A 21072-nucleotide genomic window follows, 5' to 3' on the forward strand; every position below is an offset into this window, starting at 1 on the left:
TCTTTAACAAAAACGCGGAAACAATAGAGGTACTCAGTTTGTCAAAACAGATAACACCGAGTCGGCAGAAAGTGAGCGTAGTTGTCGCTGACAGCTGTTAACACCTATCTTCTGCCAGCCTCTCTGAAAGACTTTCCATGGCTCTGAAGAGAATACAGAAGGTAAAAAATAATCTTTTTCTAATAATTTCCTTAAGGTACAGGGTACAGGTCGAAGCGATGCGGAAACATCGCCGTAGCGTTAGCGAGTGAGTCATCTCACAGCATATTTGCTAACGTTATCTATGTTTTATATATATATTTTTTTGATTCTAACTAAATAATTATCAGTATTTTATTTACTATCTGCATGTTATTTACGCCAGTACGTTACAAAACTGGCTAATCCCTTCAACTTTTTATCAGCCAGGCTTTTCTTTCTTAGTATTGAAGTTGTGTTATTGTTGGGTGTTGTATGCCTGCCGCGTTCTTTAAGAGGTTGATGAACCTCTTGGGGAACAAGCAGGGGGAAATCTCCAGGACTTTATCGTTCGATCCGTCATAAAGTCTTATATGTTGCGGGTAAATGAACCTAAATCTAACGATGCTGCCGGCTGGACAGCAAATTAACAGTGAGAAAGTAGTCATGTTTTTGTTAGCTGGTAGTTTGATAACGTTAGTACACCATCTAAGACAATGTAACGCAAAAACTCTTAAACTGTTCATTTGTGCAGGAGTTAAATGACCTACAGAGGGACCCTCCAGCTTCATGCTCTGCTGGACCTGTTGGGGAAGACAGTAAGTGTGACCCTTTAATTTACTTACTTTTTAGTCACGTCTCAAATTAATATTTCTGCATCATTGGGTCTGTGTTGAATTATATGCCAGGTACCTGTTAGTACTCTCACATGCTGGTTCTCTGTCTTTTTCCTTTAGTGTTTCACTGGCAAGCTACCATCACAGGACCGGTGAGCTTTTTCTGGATTAGTTTCCTGGACATTTTATTTTTAAACCAAGCTGTTTCTGGATCTCTAGACAATAGTGTTTTATGTTGAGTTTACAGCCCTTTCTGTTCTTTATGGAAAGCACAGACTGGCACACTCTATCCCAATGCTATTCACAGAAGGCCAGGTCATTATTGAGGTCATATATCGTATCCCTCTTACAATATATTATCGATACACTGATGGCAAGTATCGATATTTTTTTGAAACATGCAGACACTTTGAAGCGTAGCCCCATGAGCGTGAGGTTATAGAGTCGGTATTTCATGATTTGTCATGGACTTATGAAGACAAGTAAAACAAAGTTAACTAACTTGCTATGAAGAAGAAAAAGCTTTTTTTTTTTCTTTTTTGGGGGGGGGGGTTTACAATTTTATTGATAGATTAATTAAATAAATTATTAATACATACCCCCTGACACTACAATGTAATAGTGCCGGGTTTTTTTTGCCTATTATGGGTGTTTTTTCTTCTGCTGTTAATCAAATATCATGATGTATTATTGTCTTGCAGTGTAACAAATATAGCCAAGTCATTATCTTTGGCAACATATTGTGATAGTATCACAAGTGGCTGTACTCCTGTAATTGAGAAAGAAGTATTGAGCATAATTTTAAAGCAGTTTTCCACTTCATTTCAGAATGACAGCCCATATCATGGAGGAGTTTTCTTCCTTTCTGTGCATTTCCCCACTGACTATCCCTTTAAACCACCAAAGGTAAGAATATTTGTTCTTGAGAGTGATTGACTCAGAAGTACTCCACCATGTAATAACAAACGTTTGCCGCCATGATTAATGAGTAATGTATTTAGTTATTAGAGACAGCTATATTCAGAAAATCAGTGGTATTTTTTTTTTTAAGTGAGCTAACCACCTTTAGAAACTATAACTAATTTTGCATATTTGTGCTTTGCCTTTATTTGTAGGTTGCCTTTACAACGAAAATCTATCACCCAAACATAAACAGCAACGGTAGCATTTGCCTTGACATCTTGAGGTCGCAGTGGTCACCTGCACTTACAGTATCAAAAGGTAACCAATTCCATGTCCACATATGTTTTCATTTCAAAATACATAGCTTGTGACATATTTAGATATACTGTCCACACCCCACTGGTTTTTAAGCACCCCTAAACCTGAGGAGTTTGGGAAAACACAATGACCCTGTTTTAGTCTGAAAACTCTTGTTGTTGCATTTTAGTGTGGACAGGCAGAAAATTTGATGTTTGGAAATGAATGTGCAGACACCCATGAACCCTGCCTGACTGGGTCTGGTCACTGGATCCCGGCATTACTATCCTGACTTGCGCTTACAGTGCACCCAGTAGGCGGAGGCTGCACATTATTTAACAGCGTTTCAGCCAGTGCAAACATTGGATGCAGTGAAAAGGAGCAGTACTCTGAAGCTTCTTAAACTTGCATTCTTTTTGACGGCCAGCAGAGAGCAACTCCTGTAGTTGCAAATAGACTTAAGGTTGTATAGAAGATTATGGGGGGGGGATACTCAGTTCTCCTGCTTTGTGACCTGTGTAAACACTACTTTACTGGGTTGAGTTGCAAATTTCAGGTCTTATTGAATAAAACACGAAGTTCATTAAGTTTTTTGAAAATTATGGTGACTATTAAGCATCAGAAAGGAGGTGAAGCCAGGGTTTTCTCATTGGCATGCAGTTTCTCAGTCAGAGCCACCTCTCTGCAACAGCGGAAACTCTCAGCTTGAAGCTTCACATTAACTAGTGGGTCATGTCATGGTGGTTATGAGCATTTTTTATAGTCTATAGTAGAAAACAAACCACTGATTACTAGTAGTTGGCATGAATTACTAATTATAAGTATTACTGATATTGTTGTCTGTGCTACTGTCCAATTAAATGCAGCATTTTGTCATGCTACTGCTGCCTCACATATATGTGAGGGTAACATGTTTGCAACCATGTTATTTTAAAATAAGAATGTATCAGTGTGGATGTAGCAAAACATATTTTAGAGAGTAAACTACATCTGTCAAGATGTCAACTACAAATCAACATAATTAACAGTAAATTGAGATGCTTGGTAAAGACTTTACATGAGGTTGGAATTTCAAAGATGAGTATATTGCATTATAATGCATACAGTGAGGCAGTAAAGCCCCTTTGGTGAAGCAATTCACTGTCCTGTCACTAAATCTGGAATCTTCCAAGTGAATGATTTCTAGCCCTTAGGAGAATGGGTAATAGGATTTTTTAGGGTTGATTATCCAGAAATTTAACCTCTGCACTCTGTGCACTTCTGTCACAAAAATATGAAATTGCATGTTTTACTGGAGGAGCAAACATTTATATGGGGGTGGGTTGTTAAAATATCTGATGAAAGTAATGGCTGAAATACAGTTTCTGTAAAGGCTTAAAATAACAGGATTTTGATATTGATGGCCATGGAATCAAAGCTCATTCATTTGTATTTTAAATTTAAATGTTTTCTGTAGTGTATGGAGAATGATTAAGAAACTTTAAAAAAAAAAAAAGCTACTTGAATTGATGGTGATTGATTTTTGTCCTTTTTTCCAACAGTTTTATTATCCATATGCTCACTGCTTTGTGACCCCAATCCAGATGATCCGCTAGTCCCTGACATCGCACATATTTATAAATCAGACAGACAAAAGTGAGTACAAAACCAATAGTTAGACTTATGAGAAAACCTAAGTCCACAATTTTCTTAATCATTTTTCTTTTTCTTTAGGTACAACAAAATAGCCAGAGAATGGACCCAAAGGTATGCAATGTGATGGACTGACGTTTCCGCTGCAAAGTCACATCCCTGAGCACCTCAGGATACGACAGTACTGTTTAACTGCTTTATCCACATTGGTTGTAACTGAGGTGTTTGATATGCTTGAAGCACTTTCTCTACTCAGACCTTACTTGACTTAACTGCTTTTAGTGTTTGTTTTATTTTCTTTTAAATTGGCATTATTGTTATTATTATTATTATTATTATTATTATTATTATTATTATTATTATTACTACTACATTGGATGTGAGCTGGAAGATTGTAATTTTTTTTTAGACATTTTTGCTGTATGAGACAAGACTGAATTTATTTTCCATAATTTTGCATTAAAAAAATTATACAAAAAGTGAATTTATAATTGTTTTTAAGGAGTAGTCATCACTAAACAAACTGGTATTTCTATAACCAAGTCTTAGTGTCATAAACTAACCACTAGATGGCAGTGTTTACTTTTTACTGGCCAATCTTCGCTGGTGGATAATTTAATATTCATGTTTGTGTTACATTTAATTTAGGTCCATTTGCTAAATAGTTACTTGTGTGGATAGTGGCTGTTATGGAGTCTTGCTCTGGCTATGAACTGAAAATGAGGAGACTTGTTCTGTCAATTGAAATCAGACCACCTATTATCATCCCCTCTGCTCCTTGCAGAACGTTTGCTTTGTGCTGGTGAAGTTGGTGTCTCCATGTTAATAGAGCACCTCCTGTTTATAATCAAATGCAAGCATGTTTACCCAGCTGTTATTACAGTATTTTATAACTGCTTTCACAAAGTGTCTTTAATTTGCAAACCACATAGCACTTAACAGTTTAATCATAAATGTATGACAGTGTACAGAATGAAAATATCTCTGTTAAACTGGATTTAAATCTTGCTGCATTTTAAAATAAAGCAATCTTTGCTAATTGATCAGGTGAGAAAAGTACAGTTTTTGCATAGGTCAGTATTTATAATGTTATAAATGGCTTTCTGTGTGTATTTTAACTTCATTTAGGGTAACTATGCTGTGCATGGATGTAGTCTAGTTTTAGTCAACAGTAAATACTACATTCCTGCAATGTAAAACAATTGTGACTATATTGTTTATGTTTCCTGTTTTTTAAGAGTTGCACAATAAGCTGAAATGTTGCAATGCTATTTGATGTGACTTCATACTACTGGAATTACTAAGTGCTTGTCTTGGTCCTATAATAACTCTTATAGCTTGCCAAAATAAAACCATACTTGGTTGTTCCTGATGATTAAAATAAGCATGTAGGACATTAAGGTGGTTGCTTTGAAAGTCTAGCTCAAGTGATCAGATGTCAAAACTCAAATGCATTTTTAGGAATGCAGTTAATGCTTCTCTCATAAGAAGTTGTCAGGCACTTAGTGATTACCGCTTTTAATCCCAGATCTATGGAAGATGGAAGTTAGAAGAAGAATTGGGCCAAGAAAGTCCAGTTCCATCATTACTTTGCATTGTGATAAAAGCTTCATCTGCCTCATTAGGATTGTTAACATGGGGGCTTTATGTCTGACTTGGCCTGCGAGCACACCATTGACTGGTATCTTACATTTAGATAAGATAAGGTTTATTTGTCATATGCAGAGTTATACACAGTACAATGCACAGTGAAATGTATTTTGTACCTGCATCCAATAATAAGTAGACTATATATATATATATATATATATATATATATATATATATATATATATATATATATATATATATATATAAGAATAAAAATAAGCACTTCACACTATACAGAACTGAATAATTTACATTGTGCATAATAGTGCCGAGCATTTAATTGAAAACAAACATTATCAGTGCTGTTCCTGTTGTGGAGGACAAATCTTGGAGAACAGGGAAAGAATATAAAATGCAGAGTGACCAGTGAATGTGATGGATGTCCACAGCCTGCATTACTGAGTGACCTCCATACTCCCACTTGTTTTGTTTTCTCTTTCCTGTATTGTGTCCTCTGTAAACCAATTAACCAACAAACCAATAGTTTGCCTAGGGCTGTTTGAAAAAAAAAAAATGTCACAGCAAAACTGGTTTATACACACGTCAAAGCTGCTTTTGTGTCTAATTATTTATAGTCGCTTGATTGTCACGTCTACTGGTAATTTAGTATAATTTTGGACTTATAATAACTATGATTTCCGTGGCTATAATTGGTAACATAATCCCTCACCAGTTTCCCAAAAATGAGACAGAAAAGTTGTGCCCTTAAGAGCATAAACACAAATCAAATCCAGAGACTCTCACACAGTTAAGTTTAGGGAACTTCTCAGGAACCCAGGGGGAGGTATAGATCCTCGAAAAAGTTTCAGGGAGGAGTCCTGCTCTTTTTTTTTTTTTTTTTGCAGGATGACACGTGAAACTTTGAGGAGTTGCTTGGTATGTTTGGTGTGTGTGCTGTGTGGCGCTCCGTTAACTCGCCAGACAACCTATAGCTAGTGGTTCAGTGTGCGCCTGCCTATTTTTAGAAGTCTGCCTAATGGGGGGAAACGAAGGGGCCTGAAGAAAACTGCAGAGGAAGGTCACAACTGCGTTGCGATGAGCTTCCACAACGCCACGAAGTGACGGAATAAAAGTACAGAAGTACGGCGCTTTGCTTCGACTCGACCTAACTTTGAGTTAAACGCAGTGGCCGCTGGAGAAGTTTCCGTGCAGCACGATGGCTGCCCAGTGCGACGCTTTAAGCGGATATTTGCAGCAGTCGGACCAGGGCTCCAACAGCGAGCGCAGCACCGATTCTCCTCTGCCGGGCTCAGAGGAGGACCTCAGCGGCCCCCATCCGCTGCCAGACCCGGAGTGGACTGAGGAGAGGTTTCGGGTGGACCGTAAAAAGCTGGAAGTCATGTTATTGGGTAATAAAATTAACAAAGTGCAAAGTTAGCTATATATTAAAGCATTTAAACGAACAGTGCCTTGCATCCCACAGTAGCTCTCGACCGTCCCTTTGTTTATTTTAGACGCATATGATCACACTTTCTCGAAGTTGTTTAAATTTCAGGGCTCTTATTCGGGGAATTTGAGCGTGATATTTGCTTAATCTGGAAAAAATCAATTAAGTCAATTAGGCCGAGTCAATTAGCTATTAACTTCCAATTAGTGGCTCAAATATAGGAAAATAGTCTAACAGCTGACCACTGCGAGAAGTTACGAGCAGTACTGGTAAACGGGGATCCACATTTCTCTCTTTTTTAACAAACAGAAGGTCGAAGAATGTTGACCGTCATTTATATACTTATTGGGGTAGTTGCGTGCTCTGACCACAGGCTGTCGCTACAGAAACTCCTGCAGCGTGCAGTTGTTTGTAGACTAAACTGAAACTGACCTGAACATGCAGTGTGCCTGGTTCTTTGCAAAATAGTCTGCATGGCAAAACTGACATTTCGCAAATAATGAACTGAAAGTTGATAAGTTATCACAGAAACACATCGTTAAACAAATGCAGTAGCAACAGCTGTAATTATTTGATCATTATTTGATCTATTCGGTCTTAAATTCAACAGATTCCTGATGAAAAGTAATAAACTCTACCTCTCATGTTGAGCTTTCCAGAAAGTTTGGCATTACTGCATATTTTGTTTTGGTAATAAAACTGATTCTGTGTGTGATCTCTCCTAATGACGTGCCAATGACAGTGAACAGTTTTAAAACAAGCCATGACAGGCCTGTAAAGAGGCCCAGTCAGACGCAGTTAAGAGGTCCCTGGAAACTCAAAAGGTTGATGTAATTTATCACAGAATTCAAAACACTAGTCTGTGGAATATTAGAGCATTACATAAGTGGGCTGGATTCTTCATCATTTTCACAGGAAGAAGGTGACTTTGACATGATAAGCAGCTAAAGAAGACCTTAGGGGGAATATTACCAGTCATAATCATGTTGAAATGAAAGCAAGGACAGTATATCGTGTGTGTTGAGGTTGCTAATGACTTTAAGACTTTAACTCAGGGAAAGTTGTTCATCAGTTTAGTCTGAGCTCATCTAACTGTGAAAGCAGCTGGTTTTCGAGTAAGTTTCCTTTATCCTAAAAAACACAGACGTACACATGCGCACACATAGTTCCCCCTTGAGAAAGTGCTTGTTGCTGTCTAACTGCTCTGTACATTCCTCAAAGCTCCATGTCATCCCCAACTCTTCCAGGAAAACAACTTTAATAGAGGCCGGCCCTAAATCCGAGTGTCCCGGACATACCGCGCGCCACGTCATGCACTGTGTCTGTGTGTCTGCGTGTGTGTGTGTATGTTGTATATAATCTGCACAGTTTGTCAGATTGTTGTTTTTATCTTTGCCAGCCTCTTGTTTCCCAATTGCTCTTTTATGACATCATGGCTGCTGCTGCTTGTGTTGACATTGCAACTGGGATGCAGAGTAGAAAAGGCTGCTGGGATCCACTGACTCTTGAGCTTTATGGTCAGCTGTAGGTGCAGGTTTATCTACCTCGCTGCCTCAGCTGTTTAAACTGTTCCCTCATAGGTACCTTGGTTATCTTGCTGTAATATTTCACAGTCCAAGCTTGTGCAGAATACTGCAAATGATTCATTAGAAATGAAAAAGTTCAGTCTAGGTCTAAGTTTTTTTAAGCTTACTGGATCTTCCTTTTTTTTTTCTTTTTTTTTAAGCTCAGTAGGTGTAAATTCAAATCCGCATTGTCTTCTCTTTTAGTCAGAGTATTCTAACATCTGGCTGTGTTTTGATTGGATGGGCTGTAGATTTTGATGTGGTACATCATGTTCTGAAGGCCAGAGTTTTTGGAGCACAATGAAATCATTTTATGGGAGCTCCAGTATATTTTTACCCGGTGTTTTACTGTCTGTGAGGTATCGCTGGCTTGTCTTTCTTGGAGAATGAAAAGTTCTTAAACCACGAGAAAGAGCCATGGGTCAAATCATGCAATGGACTCCCCCCCCCCCCCCCCCCCCCCCCCCCCCCCCCCAAAAAAAAAAAAAAATCTTATAGCCTCAACTGTTTCTGTTTTTGGTTTGGTTTGGGGTTTTTTGCCAGATCCTGGGAGTGTGTCTGCGCTGTTTGTTTTTGCTGTTACAATTACAGATTACATGTAAGCAGCAGGCATGCATTTCATAAGAAAAATCCATTGAAAACTCTTACAGTACGTTTTGGAAACAGCATTCACAACTAATCTTCAAGGAAACTGATGGAAAGATTTAAGCCAGATGAGAAATGACCACTTGCTTATGTACCATGTAGGGCTGTAACGATTAATTTGATTACAAAAATCCTCGACTCAAATTTGTTGCTTCGATGCTATGTTTAAACTCTGCAGCGCTCAGGTGTCTCCATATAAGGAGATTTCTTCATTTGGAAAAACGACCCTTTAATACAGAGTGTATCGTCGCCGACATGGTTTTCCATGCCTCCACTGCTCTTTACATCCGTGTGTGTGTTGTGCGCACTGTGCTGAGAATTTCAGCTGTTAGCTACAAATCACTATAACCACAGTTTGCTAGCGAGTACCGCCATTAGCACTAGCGATCGTTCATTACCGAAAAGAAATCCTCCCGCCTCTATCCCGGTTGCCCGTTTGTTACAGAGGGGTGCCGTCAAAGAAGTTTTTTTATGCTTTAGTCCCTGATTAGCAACTAAAAATAGACCTCCAATAGAAACATATTTAGGAGGATGCTTCTGAATACAGAGCATTAAGCGCATGCAGCCCCCCAGTTTTTCAAAAAAAACACTGATAACACAGCAGCAGGAGTTTTGCGTGCAGTCTGTCTGCACACACGCACAAAGAGGCAGAGCCGTTATTGAGACTGTGCGCTTGGGTGTAGCAAAAGGAAACGTTTTCCTTGCATCCAAAGCAGCAGCGCTTTTTCCTGTAACCACCATTAAAGCCTTTACTGAGAAACAGCTGGAGGAGCCCTTCGTCAACCACCTGATTAGCAAGTGTCACCATGAAGAAAAGGGAAGTTTGTAGCTGCTCAATCTACCGCTGTTTGTTTCACACAGTGAAAAACTGCAGTTAAGCTACAAAAGTTAAAATATGCAGATGAACTGTTAATAACACAAAACTAATTCTTATCCAATTACTCGATTAACTGATGGAAAAATCGATGGAATGCTCGATTACTAAAATAATCGATAGTTGCAACCCTAGCACCATGTGGTTACATTTTTAATGTCATGTTTAATTCATGCATTTTACAAATACATATGTTTGAAATGTTCCAGTCTGAAAGTTTGTGTATATATATGTGTGTGTGTGTGTGTGTGTGTGTGTGTGTATATATATATATATATATATATATATATATATATATATATATATATATATATATATATATATATATATACATATATATATATATATATATATATATATATATATATATATACACACATATATATAGTATGCTTTGATACAATACATTTAGCTATTGTTAAATGTTAAAAAGCTTGGAGAATAAGTTGAAACATATTCTCCATGTTTTTTATTCGCTGATGTGGCAGACAGCCCTTTGTAGCTGTTATAACAGCCACATAAACCCAATCTCCTGTAAGTGCATTTCTTGACTTTTAAATGCTTTCCCAGTAAGAAACCTAGCTTTATTAAGAACATACAGGTAAGGGGTCAGAAAAGAACATCAAACTGGTAAGAGCCCTATCATCAGGGGTTGCATAAATTCTGGTGAAGAAAAATGGCCCAGAAGCGCTCTGTGCCCATTTAAAGATGTTGGTGAGTCAGCAGCATGTTTTCACGTCTTTGTACTGAAACAGAAGCGCATGATGCACACTTAACCTGCTGTTTGGAGCCACATTTTACTATCCCCCGTGCTAGCACAGTTTGCTTGAGGAGAAAATGGAAATTATTAACTGCTTTGCAATTACAAATTTACTGTCTCTCGCATTGGCAGGGACACAGGTTCCTGGGCTTAGATCAGTAAATAGAGTGTAAAGTGACAACAAAATCTCACCCTGACAGCTATCTGGATTTACTGTTGTACTCTTGGCACTCTCAAATAGAACTCCCAAGTTAATGTCTTGGAGTCTTTAACAGAAGGATGGTCTTGTGTGCGCTGGGATCAGTGTAAGAGAATTTTTGTGCCTATTACACCCCTTTTCAAACTCATTATGAAGTTAAGAAACTGGGGGGAAAGTGTGGGAAAGAGGTAACATTTTCTCCAGCACCAATTATCCAAATTGAGTACATCTGTATGTTCAACATGATTTTCTGTGGATTTTCACTCATGTATTACCTGCATGCTCTAAAATGCATGGCTCAACTGGAAGAGCTCTGGGTCATGTGCCTTGACTAGTAATGATTGAAGTTCAGTGGTGTTTGTGAGTGAATGTAGGCTCCTGGTGGGCCACTGTTTGCACACATCCCAACAACATGTTTGCTGAGTAACTGCAGCAGCAGTCTACAATTAGACTAAGTGAATCATTTTCTTCACTGAACTAATTTGTTTTCCTGCTCCTAAACCACAGACTATTGGTTAGCTTCGTTTCTGAATGGAAAAACTGCTGCATATGACAATGAGAGAATTTTCACAGGTCAGTCAGTATTATTTATAATGCAGTTGTTTTACAGTAGGTACTCTTAATTCAGTTAATAATTTGTGTTCTGAAGATGAGTACTGTATATAATCTTGAAAAAGTAGAATAGACTTTCAGTGAAAATAGGATTGTTGTATTTTTCCTTGTCTTTAAAAAGTATATCTTCTCTGACTTCTATACCTACATAATAAGGGGAGTGTGTGTTTGAGGGCCTCATCCTCTTCCTCCTGGGTGCTGAGTAAGACTCACGGGCAGGAAGTGAGTGTCTTGTGGGGAATGTGCTGCAGGCTTTCTCTTGTTCTCCCCCTTTATTGTTCCCTCTTGAGTATTCACACAGTGCTCTGTTGTTGCAGCTTCCATCGGATCCACTGTAGAGCTGTTGGACTTTCCCAGGTCCTTATCCAGCCCTACAACACAATCCTCACTTTAACATTCTAACCCAACCAAACAGCCAAATCACACATCAGAAACTTTATAGTTCAGCAGCACGTTTCATTTAAAATGGACTGTGATCATATAGCTCATTTTAACATTAACTGTTGGCTCATTCACTCGTCCACACACACTTATACACCGGTGCCATCCAAGTTGCTCACCTGCCATTGGGAGCAACTTTAGACAAGCATCTTGCCAATGGCACTTCAAGATGTGGAGGAGCCAGGGACTGAATTGCCAGCAGTCTCCAAGCATTGCACAGAATGTTATGTAGCATTGTGATATTTGACTAGTTTAAAGTGAAAGTAAAGATGGCGAAGCAGGAAAGTTGGAGAGAAACTTTACACAGACTACCTTTTGGACAATTTTCAGTCACGACTGGAAAATATGTGCACGGCCAGTGTGAGAAAAGGAAAATCCCGCATGTCTAAATGTAAAAATCTTCTTTTCTCTCTTTCCCTAAGAGATATTGTGATCTTTAAAACAGATTTTGAATGTATTCCATGCAAAACATGTGTTATAATTGTAAATATGCCAGTAGAGTAGATGTACTCTCTTCTGCGTGGAATGGGTTTTGTCTTTCAGACTTGAAACGGTTCAGTCTGATTGAAGTTTGATTTATGAGATAGTTTAAATCTCCAGTGGTCACTTGAAGGAAGGACTGGGATTACTTTTTTTAAAATTTTTAATTCAGGAAGCAATGATCATATAAATATTTTTTTATCTACTGTCACTTTTCACAAATGCAAGTAACGGAGAAGGGTGGGTGCTGTGTGGTTTCCCGACAATTTATTAGAAAATAAGTTGGATTAATGATCATTTTCAACTAGAGAAATTGTAAAGTAAGCTTACACACCCATGGAATGTCCAGCAGTTTTAACTTAAACATTTTCATGAGTTTTCATCTTTACGTTTATTAAGCAAGAGAGAATGTTTAGGCTATAAGTGCGAAGAGTGTAAAGATGGAACAACAAAACTTCTTACAACTGCAGCTTTTCAGTCTAAAAATCGAAGTCATCAGTTCTGAAGATGAGTATACAGGGAATACTGTACTTCATGTGAGAAAATACACCATTAAAGGTTACACGATGAGTTATTTTACATGCTCTGTGAAGCCCAAAAATCAATACGTTAAGGAGACCTATACAGATAGACTCTCTGTATATATTTATTACATTTTAGAACACTATTATTTTAAATGTGTTCAAATGCATGTCATCAAATAAAATTCACAATTTAAATGTAAATGATTAAGTTAATTTACCTGCTAATTTTACTCTTAACTGGGCATTGCCTTGTTACCTTTTGCTACTTTTCCTTTCTCCCTGTTTTTTCTTCAGTTTTACAGAAACATGCTGATACAATTAAACAATTCTATTCAAGTTTGCTTACACGTTGAATTCCTTCATCCTGGGCATGATGAGGCTTTCAGGAGCTGTAATATAATTGAGCTTCAGTCGGCGGAAAAACCTGTAATTCATTACTCAAGAAAATAAAACCGGGAGTCCTATTTCAACAGTCCGAGTGGAGCTGGAGTGCTGTGACCCAGTTCTATTCTCCTGGAACTGTAAATTGGCTGAAATGAATACCTGTTTTTCTTCGTCTTTCAAACCTCTTTTTCTTCAACCCTTTTCAAAGTGCAGATTTACATTCTGTCTGGTTTGCGGTTGCTATTTTAGAAATGTTTCTTGTGGGGCACCCCTGACTTATCCTGTGCTTGTGTGCACTCACCACGCTCACATAAATGTGTGTGTGTGTGTGTGTGTGTGTGTGTGTGTGTGTGTGTGTGTGTGTGTGTGTGTGTATAAACACACACACACACACACACACACACACAAGTGTATGCACACCACCCAGCCCTTAACCACTCCCCTAAGAGCTTTCATTGTTTATCTATGGAGAACCTTGGGTTTTTGCTTGTTGTTCTCTCTCCTCATTCAACATCCAGTACAATCTGCCTTTTCTCCACTTGCCTTTATTGGGGGAAAAGGCATTTTTATAAGAGCACATTTTCGATCTGGTCCTTGCTATTGCCAGAATAATCATTGCACGAACAAAAGGGAATAGCTGGGGGAAAAAATTGCAATCTCCTTTTTTTTCTTTTCTTTTTATTAGGTTAGCCAATGGCGAGAATTTCATTTTTATTTTTCATTCTATTTTTCTTAGAACTCTTAATAATACACACACTATTCTGATTGATCACATCCTTCTAGATAGCACAGAGAATTTGCGATTTATTGTATGCAGGTATCCAAACATTTGTTATGTCTTTACAATGAAAGATGTGGCAGTCCATGGTGAAAATAAGAAATGCCAGTGATTTCTTAACAGTACAGTGTAATGTTTACAGAGCAACTCTCAATCTGTTAAATGAGACTGACTCCCTATGCTCCGTGGGGGATCCAACACAGTAGATACCAGGCACCAGGAATGTACAGCATTGTGTAATCACTTGGCAGTATTCACAGAAGGGAGATCATAACCCAGACATGTTATCGACATCAGCTTGATGCTGGACTGGACGACCCTACTGCCAGGATGCTTGCATGTAAATAAATCTTGCTGTTAATGAGGTAGAAATAGACTAGGTGGTTAAAAGCAGCTTTAAGTCAGTTCTGAAATATTTCTACACTGTACATCCGTGTGACCTTGGGGTCAGTGAGTGTAGTTTCTCTGACAGGCTTTTATCTTTCTGTCAGACAGCCACATCTGGCACTTAGCACATGTATTTGATGGCATAGTTGCTTGGCAACCCAGCAAAACAACCAAGCTGTTTTGAGAGACTGAGAGTGACTTCTGCTGACTGAAGAAATTTGATGACAGGTGTTCAGTTTTGTGGTTATTGACTGTTTTTCAAAGCTAGAAAAATAACAGTGTAAAGAATCAAATTGTTTCCTAATATTTCAGTAATGGTTGATTAGGTGGCACCTATGGCTGTGTGGTAACAACAAAAAAGAGGTTTGAAATCATGACTGTGCTGAGCATTGATTCATTGGAATTGTGTCGTTTAGCAGTTCTTAACCCAATTCAAAAAAAAATCTCTCAATCCTGATGATTTTGTGTCCAGTCAAAGCTCTGTTAATGTTTATACTGTAGATGATAGAGCATGAAATCTCAGTTGATGTCTATTTTCACAGACCACTTCCCAAGTAATCTCTGTAAACAGATATCTGCATATAAATGTGTAAGATCTGTAGGCAAGGGACAAGAATTTGGGTCCTAGAAACATTATGGTTTCCAGTAGTGGTCCACGTGGTGTTATGTTTGAGCAAGTTCTGGCTTTCTGCAGGCAAAGTGCGTGTGGAGTAAAACGGGTAACAATTTTCTCATCTAATCTGTTTTTGTAAGCAATGACTTGAACCAGAACAGCAAATCTTGAACCGGATATCTGATAGAATATCTTGGCTACACTGGATGCTCTGAAATACTGGTTGTTGCCCCCAGTGGCGAAGTTGGCAAACTATAGCAGATGGGTTCCCATTTTGCTTTCCAAGTAGCCATAACAAATGTGAAGTGAATTTTAAGAAGCATCTGTTAGGTTGACAATTATTCTCACATGATCAGTAAATGGCATTGGAAAAACTGAGTCATTCCAAAAGCAGGGTTGTAGCAGGAAGCATAACTGTCTCCAACCAAACAGATTTAATCTTCCAGGCTTTTTATTTATTTATTTATTCATTTGTACCAAAGTCCATGATGAAAGTTAAGAATGCTTCTCTGTCAGTTTTGATAAGCTCACATGAAACAAAACTTGGCTCTGCTATAGTTTTATAGTTTCCTAATCCTGAATTGGTAATCAGATACTATAGTTGCCTCTGAGAAACAGCTGAAATAAGTCTCAGGTGCTATGTAGATGCCATCTTGCCAAAAAAATTCCAGAGTAGTTCACAGGGAGACGTAAGTGTTGGGTTTTGTCTGTTGTCATTTAAATCTCTCAGCCTTTTACTGCCAGGTACTTTTCAGCTGCATGGTGATACACTTGTAGAAACTGACTTTAAAGTGCAGTATTCAGACTTGCTGCTTGTGAGCAGTCCCCATTTCTGAAAGACAATCTCACTGAATGCTATTGATTGTTTTTTGTTGTTGTTTTTAACCTGCTAACTGGCCGCACCAAAATCACCTGAAAAAGCTACATGACACCCTCTGGTTATTATTGACTCTGGAAAACCCATGTCATAGCCTGTTAACTGGCTACATCCCATCTGCAGGACATAGCCAGTTAACAGGGACGTATGAAGTACATTTTATATGGCAGGCTAGACCCTCCCATTTTAATTGACACCTCATTCGGCCAGTCACGTCAAGAAATGGGTTTTCCAGAGACAATAATAACCAGAAAGCTTCACGTAGATTTTTCAGGTGAATTTGGTGCGGCCAGTTAACAGGTTAACATGACTGGTCGAATGAGGTGTCAATCAAAATGGGAGGGTCTAGCCTGCCATATAAAACGCACTATATACGTCCCGCGGATGGGACGTGGCCAGTTAACAGGCTACATTATATAACGCAGTCTCAAGGTAGTTGTCAAATGGTCACAACCTCGATTCATTATCATGTCACTGAACATGACTTTCAAAAGGCAAAATAAGTCCACATTTGGGGGCTACAGGGGTTCGTGGTAGATTGAAATTTGTCTCCAGTCATGTCAAAGACCCAAAATCAACTCATATATGTCATAGATTTTCACATACACTATATTGCCAAAAGTATTCACTCACCCATCCATATAATTGAATTCAGGTGTTCCAATCACTTCCATGGCCACAGGTGTATAAGTATAAAACCAAGCACCTAGGCATGCAGACTGCTTCTACAAACAAAAGTGGGTCACTCTCAGGAGCTCAGTGAATTCCAGCATGGTACTGTGATAGGATGCCACCTGTGCAACAAGGCCAGGTGTGAAATTTCTTCAGTACTAAATATTCTGCAGTCAACTGTTAGTGGTATTATAACAAAGTGGAAGCAATTGGGAACACTCAGCTACAAAGTGATAGGCCACATAAAATGACAAAGTGGGGTCAGTGGATGCTGAGACACATGGTGCACAGAGGTCACCAGCTTTTTTGCAGTTAATTGCTACAGACCTCCAGACTTCACGTGGCCTTCAGATTAGCTCAAGAACAGTGCATGGAGACCTCCATGGGATGGGTTTCCATGGCCGAGCAGCTGCACCCAAGACTTACATCAGCAAGTACAAGTACAAAGCATCAGATGCAGTGGTGTGAAGCAACCGCTCCCAACTTTTTGGGAACAGTTTGTGGATGGCCCCTTCCCGTTCCAACATGATCGTGCACCAGTGCACGAAGCAAGGTCCATAAAGAGAGTGAGTTTGGTGTTGAAGAACTTGACTGGCCTGCACAGAGTCCTGACCTCAACCCAGTAGAACACCTTTGGGATGAATTAGCACTGAGACTGTGAGCCAGGCCTTCTCATCCAACATCAGTGTCTGACCTGACAAATGCACTTCTGGAAGAATGCTCAAAAATTCCGACAAACACACTCCTAAACCTTGTGGAAAACCTTCACAGAAGAGTTGAAGCTGTTATAGCTGCAAAGGGTGGGCTAACATCATATTAAACCCTATGGATTAAGAACAGTTACGTTTAGGCATTAAAAGTGCCTAGGTTAGGTTTAGGTGACTTGGTGACGTGTTACACAAAGTTCCCAAACACAGAGTTACAACGACGCAGTGTGGGATATATATATATATATATATATATATATATATATATGCATGCATGCATTCATGTATTAATGAGCATGCTTACCTAATGAGTTAGTTGTATTGTGTGTGCATTTCTGTTGTGCTGGAGCTCCCTCAGGCCCTCTCATTAGCTCTATGTTGAATCAGCTGAGAGCTGCTGCTCTCACTGTAGGGAGGGGCATTAGAAAGCTGTTGTGAAAACATCTTGTTCTCCTGCTGTTTTAATAAAACATGGGAGTTGTAGTTCTTTTGTGGTTGTTGTTTTCATCTGAGCTAGAAACCGTTCATAAATCTGGCTTTCATATTGAGCCATCTCTCTTTAGTTGGTTTAGTTGTATTTGAGCTGCACTTAGATGTCAAACCTTTCCTAGATTTGACCTGTTGTTTATTACATCCTATCCAGTGGAAATAGAAGTCTTTTCTTAGCTTAATGTAGTCGTAGACTTTTCTGAAAATGTTCCAAGTTTCACCTTAAGTCCTCTGCGGTTACTGCCAGTGTAATAACCACAGATTTTTCTAAGCAGCACTGCAGTTTAAAGATTTAGTGCCTCTGTTTGATTTTTGTATTTTAAAAGAGTTCGCCTTCAAAGAAATCCTTTCACATTAAGACCTTTGATAAATCTGGCGCAGCAAAAATACCAGAGACAAGAGGCAAAATACTGTGTGTGAGTTCGTGACCAAGAGTGTGTTTTTAGTTATTAATGTGCAAATGAGACCATATCAAAGAACAGTAATAGCAGTGTTACTGCACCTACAAGACCCTATAAAAGCATTGTGTGATTTTTAGTTTCATAGTAGTATTATTTCATTTATATTAAAAAAAAACTTGAGTTATGCATTATGTATTATGTCATGTTGCCTAGCAACCACCTAACAACATCCAAACAATATTATGGGTATTTACTAGTAGTAAGAAAATCAACTTCTGTTATTTTAGGTCACACCTTTTCATCTCCACCTAATCAAGCTTGATGCTTAGTAGAAAATGGGTACTTGTGGTTCAAAGCACATGTGAGGTCCACATATTCTTACTTCACATTCAGTTAATGTGTGGGGAAAATATACACAAATAGTTTTTATCCATACAAATTGTTTACATAGACAGCACCAGGTGTACAAACATCCCTGTTATTTGGTTGACATTAAATGAATGATTTGATGTATTCAAAGTAAATGGATAATGGCTTTAATCTATGCCATGAAATGTTTGCCCTGTTGTTATTGGGAAAGTTGTGACTTGGCTTCAACAAAACACAAAAATACTTGTGCTTATTTCTTAGATTTTCCAAAACCAGAGTAGTGTAGAACTGAAACTGTCCAGTGGTGAAAATATTAATGTCAAAAATGTCTTTTTTTTTTTTTTTTTTTTTTTCTCTTGATTTATTAGGGCCTATGTTGCTGTTGTTTGCTTGATTGTTGTGTGTGGAGTGAAGCCATAACTGTAGAAATCAACACCGTTTACATTCCTTCAACATCAAAACAGCGGAATCTCCCAGAAAGTTGCTCTTTCCACAAAATAATGGATACCAGACCTGACTCCAGCTGTCAGCATTTAGGCCTGTGTGATTTGCACTGCAATTTCTTTGTTTTTTAATGTGCAGTGACAGTGATTAGATATTTTTTTTTTAAATTATATAGAGCACCACAGGGTGTGGATCTGATCAACAGCAACTATTATGTCTATTTTCTCAAATTAATACAATCAAGCCTGTTGAGTTAAGTTAATGTTTGCAACATATTTTAAAAAATACACCAGAGGATGGAATTCATTGCATAATGTGAATTGTGCTCAGAGCCTTTGAGTCATTTTTCAGCTGTAATACCTTTTACAGTTTGCAGTGCTGGAAGGGAGGAGCACTGCATTGTCCTCATATAACCTGGGTCCCAAAAAAAAGACCCAATACTAATAAAGCACTTGAGAAGCAATTGGGGAAAAGGGTTCTTTGGTAGGAATCTGGAATTGTAAAAGCTGGAAAAATGCATTTTAAAGTTGGGATGTATTCTGTTTTTCAGTTCTCTGACAAATATTCATTTGATTGTCCTAAGGAAAGCCCATAATTTAAATTGGTTTTCTTTGTTGGCCGAAAATAATAGGGTTCTTGGTTATCTAAGTAACGAGGCATGTGCTGTGCATGTTTTGTGGTGAAATGCCTGTCAGTTCTTTGAGAGAGAGGACAAAAATAAATCCAAAAGATCTCTCTGACCATCATCTTCCCTTCTAATTTAATGTTACTGGCAAACAGACAATATTGTGAAGAGGAGAGGGTGAAACTGTTGGTTTTTTGGATTTTAAGTCTCAAGTTCAACAACAATGGGTGCAAATTGCAGTAGTATTTGCAGTGTACTGAAACATGCAAAACCATCCTGGGCTTTCCAGAGGGCAGTACAGAGGCAGCCTTTAAATAATCTAACTCTTCATGTGAGCCGTTTTCTCTCTCTGGCTTTTATTTTGTTCTAATTAGTCGATGATGTAAAAAAAAACAAGTGCATCCCAGAGAAATTGGCAAACATTTGACCATCTTTCATACAATTACCTAAAGATAAAGGTAATAAGGAAACAAGCAAACAAACAAAAAAACTATACATGTAATATTCTTCCAAAAACAAAATTTCACTGGGATTCAATTCTGGGCTTTAACTAGGCAATCCTCTGTTTCTTCTTTCTAAGCACATATTTTATGCTTAGGATTATTACCTGATTCAAGCTGAACATATAATGGAAATATCAGATTTATCTGAAAGTATTGTTTTATATTAATTTAAAGTTGAATCAGTGACTGCAGGCTGCTCTATCCATGAGGCTGCAAGGGATTTGCACCATTTGCACTACAGTGCTTCACAGTGGGCATGAAAATCTTCCTTTGATGTTCACCAAACATGTGGCAATGGGAATTTTATTTAGATAGGAGAATTCATTACACATGAAGTCAATGTGCTTACATAAACATAAAACCCTACGTAGGTCTTGTAGGTCTACTCTGCCTTAAGGTAATTAAAAACAACTCTATAGCCAAGCAACTCTATCTTTGATTTTTCCATGTACAGCCCATTACTCCAAAAAACAGGGGCTTTGCTTTTATGGTTGCTGACAAAATGCTATTTTCTTTTAATGTTCTTTTTTGGAAAGTTAGTTCTTTTTCCTGGCACTTGTCCCATTCGGGTCAGTTTCATGCTTTCTGTTTGTAGACACATGCACTAAAAGTTTGGAAGTTTGACCTGCATATCCTGTGCAGGGCTTTCAAATTATGCCGGCACCAGGCACAATTTCCACCTATTCCACCACTCTGCGCCGTCTACTTTTTAATTTTCCTAAAAAAAACTTTTGCGCCGTCCGCCGTCTCCATTTCCAGCGCCATGTGGACGCACGTGGCAATATTTACATTCTTTCAATCTGAGCCATTTGATTGGTTCACGACTGCCATGTGACTATTCATATCGTCTGCTGCCGTCATGGCTTCAGTCTCGGTCATAAGGTGCCTGCTACTTTGGCATGCCCCCTTGCTACTCTAAAACAATTTGAAAGCCCTGCTGTGATGAAATTTTGTAATTCTTTGCATCAAATGGGCTAAATTTGACTCAGGATGCTCTTATTCTCAATTCCACCTCTACAGTGATATGACCTGATTTGTTGTAATGGTAACATTATGGTCT

At 38.4% G+C, this 21072-nt stretch overlaps 2 protein-coding genes across 2 annotated transcripts in view; both read left to right on the plus strand.

Moving 5' to 3' along the window:
- On the plus strand, positions 1 to 4667 carry LOC115793345 (ubiquitin-conjugating enzyme E2 D4-like). Its single transcript, XM_030748289.1, has 7 exons — positions 1 to 161; positions 713 to 776; positions 915 to 946; positions 1623 to 1700; positions 1910 to 2015; positions 3536 to 3629; positions 3708 to 4667. Exons 1-7 carry the CDS (start codon positions 138 to 140, stop codon positions 3751 to 3753), a joined length of 444 nt encoding a protein of 147 aa, XP_030604149.1. The 5' UTR covers positions 1 to 137; the 3' UTR covers positions 3754 to 4667.
- Positions 4668 to 6161: 1494 nt separating this feature from the next.
- bicc1a (BicC family RNA binding protein 1a) overlaps positions 6162 to 21072 on the plus strand; it is a 63832-nt gene continuing 48921 nt past the window's right edge. The window contains exon 1 of the mRNA XM_030747360.1: positions 6162 to 6625. Within this exon, the coding sequence (XP_030603220.1) occupies positions 6433 to 6625 (193 nt within the window). The 5' untranslated portion in view covers positions 6162 to 6432. The remainder of the gene's footprint in view (positions 6626 to 21072) is intronic.

This window comes from Archocentrus centrarchus, chromosome 15 (genome assembly GCF_007364275.1).
Source record: "Archocentrus centrarchus isolate MPI-CPG fArcCen1 chromosome 15, fArcCen1, whole genome shotgun sequence".
NCBI classification, from domain to species: Eukaryota; Metazoa; Chordata; class Actinopteri; order Cichliformes; family Cichlidae; genus Archocentrus; species Archocentrus centrarchus.

Coding starts and splice junctions, on each gene's coding strand:
- LOC115793345 (XM_030748289.1), top strand. CDS start 138: ATGGCTCTGAAGAGAATACAGAAG. Junction 162..712: donor CTCTGAAGAGAATACAGAAG/GTAAAAAATAAT, acceptor TCATTTGTGCAG/GAGTTAAATGACCTACAGAG. Junction 1,701..1,909: donor ATCCCTTTAAACCACCAAAG/GTAAGAATATTT, acceptor CTTTATTTGTAG/GTTGCCTTTACAACGAAAAT.